The sequence below is a fragment of the Brachycentrus maculatus genome, unplaced genomic scaffold (genome assembly GCF_059751285.1).
Source record: "Brachycentrus maculatus isolate JH-2025_06_01 unplaced genomic scaffold, ASM5975128v1 h1tg000069l, whole genome shotgun sequence".
Classification (NCBI taxonomy): Eukaryota; Metazoa; Arthropoda; class Insecta; order Trichoptera; family Brachycentridae; genus Brachycentrus; species Brachycentrus maculatus.
In genome coordinates this window covers 1,556,822-1,567,715 of record NW_028280823.1, presented here as the reverse complement: position 1 = coordinate 1,567,715, position 10,894 = coordinate 1,556,822, and the positions used below count along the sequence as shown (strand labels likewise).

The 10,894-nt window shown below is 30.3% G+C and overlaps 1 protein-coding gene across 3 annotated transcripts; it reads left to right on the top strand.

Moving 5' to 3' along the window:
* The first annotated feature begins 896 nt into the window (after positions 1-896).
* Positions 897-9,509, top strand: Fuca (alpha-L-fucosidase). 3 transcript variants are annotated; one of them, XM_088256954.1, is made up of 7 exons: positions 897-937; positions 4,290-4,544; positions 5,242-5,380; positions 6,166-6,635; positions 7,115-7,255; positions 8,633-8,988; positions 9,079-9,509. In XM_088256954.1, the coding sequence occupies exons 2-7, from the start codon at positions 4,307-4,309 to the stop codon at positions 9,175-9,177; spliced, it is 1,443 nt and encodes a 480-aa protein (XP_088113080.1). In that variant the 5' UTR covers positions 897-937; positions 4,290-4,306; the 3' UTR covers positions 9,178-9,509. The 3 variants fall into 3 exon arrangements, with proteins under 3 accessions (XP_088113080.1, XP_088113078.1, XP_088113079.1); XM_088256952.1 differs by lacking the exon at positions 897-937 and adding an exon at positions 3,939-4,005; XM_088256953.1 differs by lacking the exon at positions 897-937 and adding an exon at positions 4,105-4,209.
* The last annotated feature ends 1,385 nt before the right edge of the window (positions 9,510-10,894 follow it).

Below are 10,894 nucleotides of genomic sequence, written 5' to 3'. Positions count from 1 at the left end.
CAATTATGTGGGTATGTTGAAAATTCTTACTTTAATCGTGCAAGATTCGTATAAGAAGCTATTAAACGGTTATATATTTGTTTATTTATTTATATAAGTGGTTTATGGTTTATAAATTTTTCAAAGTATTTCGCTTAAATTAAAATCGTTCGAAAGCTATTTTAGTTTTAAGGGTCTCGTTTACCCAGTTATCAATCCAGATTTTTGATCATTTCCAAACTCCATTATGTTTAAAATTAATATTGAAAATAAAAACAACTGTTACATATATATTTTTTTAACCCTTATCCTCACTCAATGGTGCATAGGGCACTGCATCGTATTGTCGCAGTGTTATCTTGATCGTCTTTACATGAAGGCAAGGTAATCAGTTCTGTACTTCAGGTACCAGTAGTAGTGTGATATTAAATAAAAATCAGAGTGAAAAAATCACTCATATTTATTTTTACCAGCCCGGGAATCAAATCCGCAACCTTCAGCACGGTAGCCACATGTGCTAATCAATATATTGTGGAGACGGACAATTATGTTTTAGTAAAATTACTAGTATTTATTACATACAATTTTCTCTATTTCTAAAGTGAAATGCTACAACCGAATATATTTATATTTTCAATGTATCTTATGTGACCATAAAATAAATACGAAACTATTTTACTAATCCTGAATTGTATACATATTTACATTTAAAATAAATAAATGTATATAAGAACCTTTACTTTGTGTAACAGAATATAAATTAAATCAAACAATAAATATTGTCATATTGAAAAGGTGCACATGATATTTAATATATTATCACAAAATATGTTTATGTGTGTATTACAGTTAAATTGTTATCAATTTATTTTTATAAATAACATAATTGAGTACGCACTCGCTATCTGTTAAGACTCAGTATATTGGAATCAGTGACCAGCAGAGCACATCTCCTTTGGTAAGCCAATAAACAAATACTATAGTCAGACTAAAGTGTAACATATTTGTAATGTAAAGTTTACAAATAAAATATTATACATATATTATATAATAAAAAAACCTTGATTTGTTTTTTTTAAAGAGGATTTTTTTTTAATATTTCATTATTTGCAAAAATACGTCAATTTCATGCTATTTCTGTGAGTCTAAGTGGCTCATTATTAGAAATAGGTATCAAATTGTGGTAGAATAGATTCCAACTGAGAAACTCTGACTCAAGAGTCCGCGACACTAACCAAGGGACCACAACCCGACATATCGCTCACTCCTTTTAACAACGTCATAAATAAAAAAAACTTGATTTTTCAGGAGAGTTTTTTAAAGATTATAAATATAATAAAATGTATTAAAAATAAATATCAAGCCACCTATTCACCTTTTTTACTGTGCAAACAGATCTTTTTAGGTAAAACCTGAAGGTTTTCTCTCCATTTGAAAAATATTTAGTATATTTAAAAAAATAATTAAACACTACCTTTTTTTCAAAATGTAAAAACAACACTTTCTGCCATGTATCGGGTAAATGTTAAGTTAAAAATATGCCGCATTTGCTGGGATATAGTACATTTTCTGGGCATTCCGAAAACATGCACAACTGAAAATTGATGATTTTTGATATATGACGTTGTTGAAAGGAGTGAGCAATATAAGGAGTTATATACTAACAGATCTGGGTCATCCAGTCAAGTAAAATAGCAATGGAAAAAGTTATTTACTTGTTGTTTAATTATATAATATGCAGTTCCAGCAAGAAATTTCAGTACAAAACTTAAATCTAGTAATAATAAACCATAATTTTGAAAAAGAAAGTCATAATTTTTGTTGTTTTTAAATCGAAAGTAAAACTCTAAATATATGAGTATGTAAAACAAAGATACATTAATTAATCAAATGCAATGTTTTGGCATTATTTATTTTGTGTAATGTTGAAAAGTGCTATCCAAGATAATTTAAAAAAAAGTCTTGTAATACTTTTTAAGAAAGTACTCAGGTGCATTTTGCAGATAACATAAATGTGTCACACTTTTCCCATAACAAATTTATCACCGCATAAAAACATTGACTGAAAACTGAAACGAAAGTGGGTTAGTAAGTAGTTGTAATTTGCTATCAAAATAACACTACACTAATATAATACAGTGAGTGCTATAGCACAATTATTTATAATTCCAGGGTTGTGCAAATATGCATTAAATAATAATACAATACAAAATGGCAAATTGAAAGAAAATTGAGTAAAATCAAATTACAAACTGTCCATAATTTTGTTTTTGCAAAAATAACTGTATTTTTTAAAAATAAATTAAATTATGTCCTGAAGTATTCGATGATTTTTTCAAAAATAAAACTTTGTTTTAATACTGTTATTATGTACTTTGTAATGTGATATATTTTGAGATTTAGAAAAATTGTTTTACATTGCACTTGCATAGTATTTTATACAGCTTAACACATTTAGACCACGTATTTATACTATCATAACCCAAATGTCCAATTTATTTTTTAATTTTTTTAATATAATATCTTTATTTTTAACTAATTGTTTACATTTTTATATAACACAATTGCTAACAATTCTTGGCAGTAAAACTATTTTGTCCGTTCATATTTATTTTACCTCTGATTTATGTATATTCATATTTATTTTATTTATGTTCATATTTATATTACTTTATACATATTTATACTACTGTCCGTTCATATTTATTTTACCTCTGATTTATATTTGATTAGCCAACATAACAACTAGAGGTAAAATAACTGTAGATTCACTGTATACATATTTATTTTATTTTATTTTCATATTTACTTTACCTCTGATTTATATTTATTTTTTATTTAGTGATTTGTAGATTCACTGTAGTGTATTTCAGCATAAATATTCCATGTTTAAATCTTTCCCCTGTTAAATTGCGTTTTGTTGCTTAGGATAGTATACATACTTTGATTGATGTAACATTGTTCGAATCGTAAAATGAAAGTTGGAAGTAATGTTAGTCAAGGCAACACATCAATTAGCCTAGTAAAAATATATGTGACATGCATTGATTTGGAGCCAGCTGGTAATCAAACCAGGGACATTATGAATCAAAACTTAATTTTTTGCTACAGAGACAGCTACTGTACGTGTACTTCTACCTATGCATAATACAGATTTTGAATAATTTAACCTTAAACACGTAAACTTTATTTTTTTATTTATCAATAAAATACAAATCTTTGATTTTAAATAACCCTGTAAAGACCAGTACCGTAATTCTTACAATTGTCCAGTAATTATATTTAATAAATATTATATTTTGCCTTGATTAATTCTTTTTTGATTATAAATGAACAACATACACATTTAATTTTCTGAGAAGGGAATAAAGGATTTGCATGGCGTATGACCTGTCATTGGCTTGTTCAAGTGATTTAATTTTACACCGTTTAATCCATGATTGTACTTTCACACTACTTGATATTTTAAATATTTATAAATCCTATGTAAATCTAATATTTGTGTACAAAAATTTAAACACAGCTGGATCTAATGTTATATTATACAAAACATATTATTATTATCCCCTTTAGGCAAGTGCTTAGGTGTCTGTACCAAGTGTACCATTGATAGCTCTTGCACTCAAACATACGGATATGTTGTTAATTTTTACCTTTATATTTATAGTTTACAGGGGTTTATTTTTACTTCTGGTGGTTGAAAATACTACTAAAATTACAAAACTACTTACTCTGCCTTTGTGCAATTGTAATAGAGTTTACACCGAGTTGATTTATGATGCCCTATTCACCATTCAGTTATGAACAAGTGTCACAAAAAAGATTATAATTTTATTTCATTAAAAATAATGGTCTTGGTCTTTCTAGTGTTAATAAAAAAAAACAAACAAAAAAAAAGTACAAAGTCTCTGAGAAGCAAAAAATCGCATAATAAGTTTAACAAAATTTTGCAAACACATATCACGTCCATGGATCTCCTCATACATGCACGTCAACTGTTCAAACTTCTGAAGTCTTCACTTTTAAGTACTTAGTATTCATGGGCTGGTATTACAGTAAAAAGATAATGCATTAACTATGTATTTACTTTACTTAAGAATTTTCATATTCCACTTTCAAAAACCTGTTGTCGATCAGTATTGTCAAGAAGTTAATGATACTGAAAAGAAAATTACTTAATTTTTATATTTTGGCGGATGGAAGTAAAGTCACATAAGCAATTTTTTCAATGTGATTCCAGCCCAGATTATTATTTTTACTATTACATATGTTAGAGGCTTCATAATAACATTTTATCTGTTTAATTTTAGGGAGGCAGTATATCAAAATGAAGGTGTTTTTAAGTTTCATTGTTGCAATATGTTTTGTGCAATATTTTGTACGTTGTGATCAACGGAGATCACATACAAAGCATCACAAAATTAATTATGACCCCACGTGGGAGAGTTTAGATTCCAGACCTGTCCCTGAATGGTTTGATGATTCAAAGTTTGGAATATTTCTCCACTGGGGAGTGTATTCTGTTCCGAGTTTTGGTAGCGAATGGTTTTGGACCAACTGGAAATGTAAGTTTTTTTTTATTGTGACATAATTTACTCAACTGGAGATCAGAGATGAGTAAGATTTGGTGCCTGGGAAATTTTTCTATTGTGAAAATCTACTATTTTCTCAACTAGTAACCAAAAAGGTGTGTTCTAATGGTTTTACTGAAATGAAACCTTATTGTTTTGTAATCCAAAATCAATTAAAAAGTGAATCGATAAATCATTAAGCCAGTGATTTAGATTTTCTCAAAATAAAGCTTTATAAAAAGTTATAATCATATGTAATAATAAGATATAATCAACACGTATAAATGGGTCATTAAGATCCCATTATTTGCGAATAATCTACGTCTAGGGGGGGATTAGGGTCAAATGGTACATTAAAGTTGATGTAATCAAATATCAATGTGCATATATACTATACTTTTATACTCGCCTTATATTATATAACTTATTGTTATTCTTTCTTATCTAATCCACACCTTTTGTAATATTATACAGCACAGTAACATAATGATATTATTTGAAATGCCCCGGGCACCTATATGTACATTGATTGATGACATGAGAGTAAGATAAATAAATGTGCACTCTCGGGTACTACAGTGATTTAATCATCAATAAACTTATCTTTTATTTTTTAATAATATTTACTAATCATTTTTGAATACAACATGAACATGAGGATAAATTAATTTTAATTGCAACCTGTTTTCAGCTGGATCTCCCGCATATGTGGAATTCATGAATTCATTGTACGCACCTGGTTACACTTACCAGAACTTTGCTCCTGAATTCAGGGCAGAGTTCTTTGATGCTGATTTGTGGGCTGATATTCTGCATGGGTCCGGTGCTAAGTAAGTTTTTTGTTGATACATTCGTTATACATGGTGTAGTGAATTGAATTCATACTTACAAGGTGGTGCATTTTCATTCATAATCAAATATTAAAATAACACTATGAGTGTGTCAAAATACATTTTTACTCGAGGGACTCATCGCATCTTGTTTATCGAGGGTATACTAGCAAAAAACCTTTACTCTAAAATACCAGTTTGAATAACCCTGTTATTTAAAGCTTTTAGCCCGAATAAAATACCCGTAATTAAAATTAAAGTTGAATTTACTGAAATTTCAAACTGTATTTTGCCAGTTTATAGAACGTCAAAAATTTTATAATACTGCATCGTTAAGTCAAAATTGCATATTTTCGAGTTAATGTTTTTTGCCAGTATCTTGCACAGGCATGCGATCCCATAAAATAAAGCAATTTTACATTGGAGGTAAAAAAACTGAAAAGCAACCAGATTTTTGTGTTATATTTGGTATGATAATAAATGAAAGAAAATACGTACATAAAACACAACAATCTAGATATTATGCATTTTTTGGCTCCCCTGCAAATTTTTATAAAGTGGTTTACAAGATATTGCTTCATCATGAGTGATATGTAAAGTTTGGGTAATTGTGTAACCTAATCTATTTCCTACCTGATGTGTATGTAGATTATGCATAATTAGTTTTTCTTTTGTAGTGTCTAGTGTATATAAATGGTCTATTTTATTATTATCCATGCTTGATGATTTGTAGGCATTTAATTCCATTTTCAGTGATCATATTACATTGAAATCTTGAATTGCAGATATGTTGTGTTAACAACCAAGCATCATGAAGGATTTACCTTATTTCCGTCGAAACGCACCTTCAGTTGGAACTCTGTGGAAGTCGGTCCACACAGAGATCTGGTCAAGGAACTATCCCAAGCTGTGCGAAAAAAAGACGACTTGAAATTCGGAGTTTATTATTCACTCTACGAATGGTTCAACCCTCTCTACATGCGAGATAAAGCGGAGAATTTCACGAGGAGGGATTACGTCGATGAGAAGATGCTTCCAGAACTTATGGAGATGATTGAAACGTACAGTCCGGAATATATTTGGTCGGATGGAGATTGGGAGGCTCAAGACACGTATTGGAAGTCGAAGGAATTCCTCGCATGGCTGTACAACAGTAGTCCAGTGAGGGATACGGTTGTGGCAAATGACAGGTGGGGAAGTGACATCCCGTGTCATCATGGAGGAGTCTACACTTGCACCGATAGGTATAATCCAGGTAATTATAAAATTCACGAATATTACGCTTAATTTAAAAATAGTATTCTTATACTTTGTTTTCTTAAGGAAAAAACAGTATTTTACATGAAGTTTTTTATTTTATTCATTGTTTCGGCATTATATTTGTGGTAAGACATGTTACAATGATTAAATAAAACACTTGTTTTTTTACCACTAACTCAAGTGGTAAAATAAGAATTTTTAAATCAAACACAGATATTTTGAGTCTACTAAGTTGTATTTTATTAACAAAAACACATAAAAAATTAAAATTGTGACAATTGTTTCGCCTAGTTATGGCATTCAAACTAATGCTTTTTCAAACAAAAGTTTTTTTTATCCACCTGATTTTATGCGGCTTTGGAAGTAAACTTAACTTATACAACTGTTTTCATGGCTCTTTGCTTATTTTGTACATTCTTTAACATGTTTATTAATAGAATTATGGAAATACGAAGTATATGATTACTTTTATAGGAACTCTACAAACACATAAATGGGAGAACTGCATGACTATAGATAGGAAGTCATGGGGCTATCGAAGGAATGCACAACTATCGGAGTATTTCACAGTTAAAGAGCTCATAAAGGAATTGGTTACTACAGTGAGTTGCGGAGGTAAACATAACTAAATCCTACATATATTGCAGAAGCAGTAAAATATTTTATATCTTTGCTTAGTTATCAAGTAATTTTAACTTTTTAGAAAACAGTGGAAGTAATAATATATAAAGCACGAAGTAACATTTGAATACACAATTGGAAAATTTCAAGTCTTCTAATTTCAAATTTCTCCTAGAGTTAGGTACTCTTAGTCACTTGAATTTTGATTAGTCGTTTTACACTATTGCCATTTAGATTTATGTGTTACCAGATATAAAAAATAATTCTTTAATAACAAGCATTTTCAAAATTTAGAATAAAGTAACATTATTATTGTTAAATCTGGCAATGCGAAAATCAAAATGGCAACAGTGTAAAAGATCAATCCAAGATTGGTACTTCTACAAAGCGATACATATGCAATATATATATAATACAAAAGTCTTCCAATGGCAACTTCTGATTATTTGAGGCCAAATTGATGTTGGTAAAAAATATCAATAAATTTACTGTTCACCTTTTCTGATTTTTTTTCCTTGGAGATTAAACCAGGATTTTTTAATACCACCCCAGATAATCAGGAGGTTACTCAACTTTTTACTGTAAAGTAGCCTACAATTTCCATGTTATTTTCGATTCTTCTTGCTCTTACCCGCATCCCATTGAACTCTCGACCTCCAGCATGGTAGCCAAATGCGGTAACCACTACACTATGGAGGTAGATAAAAATTAATTGATTTACATAAATGTCAACACACCTTTCTTAATTTTATCCATTATGCTTATCTCAGCTTTGCATTCCTTCCTTATTTCACTATTCGTACATCTATCATACATCGATTTGTCGCACATTCTTCTGAGAGATCGCATTTCGACTGCATTCAGTCTACTTTCATCCTTCTTTTGCCAACTCCATGTTTCACTTCCATACATTAGAGTTGGAACCAGGACTCCGTTGTGCACTGCCAGTTTAGCTTCCGCTGATAGGTTTTTATTTGCTTGGACATGTAGAACGAATGAATGAGGAAAGAACGGTAAAACAAATTTATGAGGCGAATGTTAGCGGGAAAAGAAGCAGAGGAAGACCGAGAAAAACATGGCACGATCAGGTATGCCAAATACTTGAAAGTGGTCAGGTTAGGAGTCGTAACAATCGGCGGGTATGTATGAGGAGATGCATGAACGTGGAAGAGGCGAAGAATGTTTGCAAGGACAGAGTGGTGTGGCGCTCTATTCTCTCTGCCTACCCCTGCGGTGAAGCGGCGTGATGGTTAGTTAGTTAGTTAGTTACATAAATGTCCGGAAGGCTTTTACAAATTTTCAGCATTAAAAAAACCGTAAAAATTTATTGAAATGTGAAAAATTAGCATGATAATTAATTTTCACATCTAGGAAATCTCCTGATGAACGTGGGCCCAACAAAAGAGGGAACAATTTCTCCGATATTCCAAGATCGCCTTCACGGAATGGGCGAATGGCTCGAAATAAACGGGGAGGCCATTTACAAAACAAAGCCGTGGGTTCATCAAAATGACACGTCCAATGGAAATGTTTGGTATACTGCATCCAAGGACATTCCCGAGTACGATGATAAGGACAGAAACATTGTGAGAGGCACGTCCACAGTTTACGCAATCGTTCTAGAATGGCCAGAAAATAGGCAGCTGTTTGTAGAAGCGTTGGGGAATCGGTTGAGCGTTGACGACTCAAAAATATACCTGTTAGGGAATGAGAAAACACCACTGAAAGTAAGTAGGAACATGCATATTCTATTTTTTTACTGGCAACTTTCTCAGTTTCTAAATGATTGTAACTAAAATAAATTATAAATATTTCAGTGGACACAAAATGAGGGAGGACTTTGGGTTATCTTCCCAGAAATGGACACTATTAAATCCCAGTTATCATGGAGCTTGAAAATTACAAACGTTACATAGTGAACAAACTAGTGAAAGAAAATTAGAATAATAAAAACAATACAATGTCTTTATTTCAAATATGTTACTTACGCATTTTGTATTAATTTTTATAAATAAAATAAGTATTGTTGTCCTAGTTTGGAATTGCAGAGTCTAAAATGGTGACATAAATAAGAAGTGGTTATAATTTTTTTGAGAAATATTTTTTTTCTCTCAATATATTCTCTCTGCTTACCCCTACGGAGGTGGCGTAATGGTTAGTTACTTTTTTTTTTAATTTTAACTTTTAAGCTTGACTGGACCAAGGGAAATGATATGTAAAAAATCATTTAAATAAAATGTTTTCTCTATATTAGAAATTAATTATTCATAAGTAAAATTGAAATATGTACATATATCGCTCACTCCTTTCAAGAACGTCATAAATAAAAAATTGTCAATTTTCAGTTGTGCATGTTTTCGGAATGCCCAGAAAATGTACTATATCCCAGAAAAAGAAGCATATTTTTAACTTAATATTTACCCGCTACAGGTAAGAAAATGTTGTTTTTACATTTTGAATAAAACGTATTGTTTAATTATTTTTTTAAATAGACTAAATATTTTTCAAATGGAGAAAAAACTTTCAGGTTTTACCTAAAAAGATCTGTTGCACAGTAAAAAGTTCAATAAGTGGCTTGATATTTATTTTTAATACATTGTGTTATATTTTTAAACTTTAAAAACGTTCTCCTGAAAAATCAAGTTTTTTGATTTATGACGTTCTTAAAAAGAGTGAGCGATATGTAATATTATGACGACTTTTACATAACAGTACTGTTTTTTAGTAAACAAGTGAACTGCATTTTTTTGTGATAATTATCTAATCTAAAGTAAAAGGTAATTACTAGTCATTTATCAGTAATATAAATCAATAAATTGTTAAGAATACAAATAACAATTAACAATACATTTTTGTAAACAAGATAGGAATTAATGGGTGGGAAATGAGTACAAGAGAGTTCAATTGATAACAAATTAATTTATTTTAATTATCAAATAATACAGATACGTGTTATGTATTTCATAATTATGTTTATACATACATTCTTTAATCACTTTTATATATTTTATATTTTCGTCAATCAGATATTTAATTTACAGAGAAACATTTGTATATTTCATAAGAGTGCTAACATAGTACAATACCAATGTAATACAAGTACATACACATGTGGATATTTGGATAGTTTGCAGATATCTTTTTTTCTTCTTCAATAGATATGTATCAAGAATAACATAATACACATATACAAGCGAGTCAGTAAAAAAATCCCCTCATAGAATACAACTGTACATTATTACGTCTAAAAGAATTACAACTTAAAAATTAACATACAGTGAAACCCGGATTTTACGTGCCCGGATTTAAAGTTTTCCCGCCAATTGCGTGTTATCATTTCAGTCCCGATATATTTCAATACATTTATTACCCGTTTTTATGTTTTTTTCCCCCAATTTACGTCGTAAATATTTCAAATATGCGAGTTACGCGCGCTTGACAATGAGTCTGCGCAGTAGATACATTACTTCCGCCGCGATTGGTCGGCGAGCGACGTTGTGATTGGTCGATATCTTTCAATTTTAACCGTTAGAATGTTATGACGTTTGTTCTGTCATTCGGTTTTTGACTCGGTTTGTGATGCTTCTTTCTTTTTGACATCATTCGCGATCATCATTTACACACAGTTTTTAC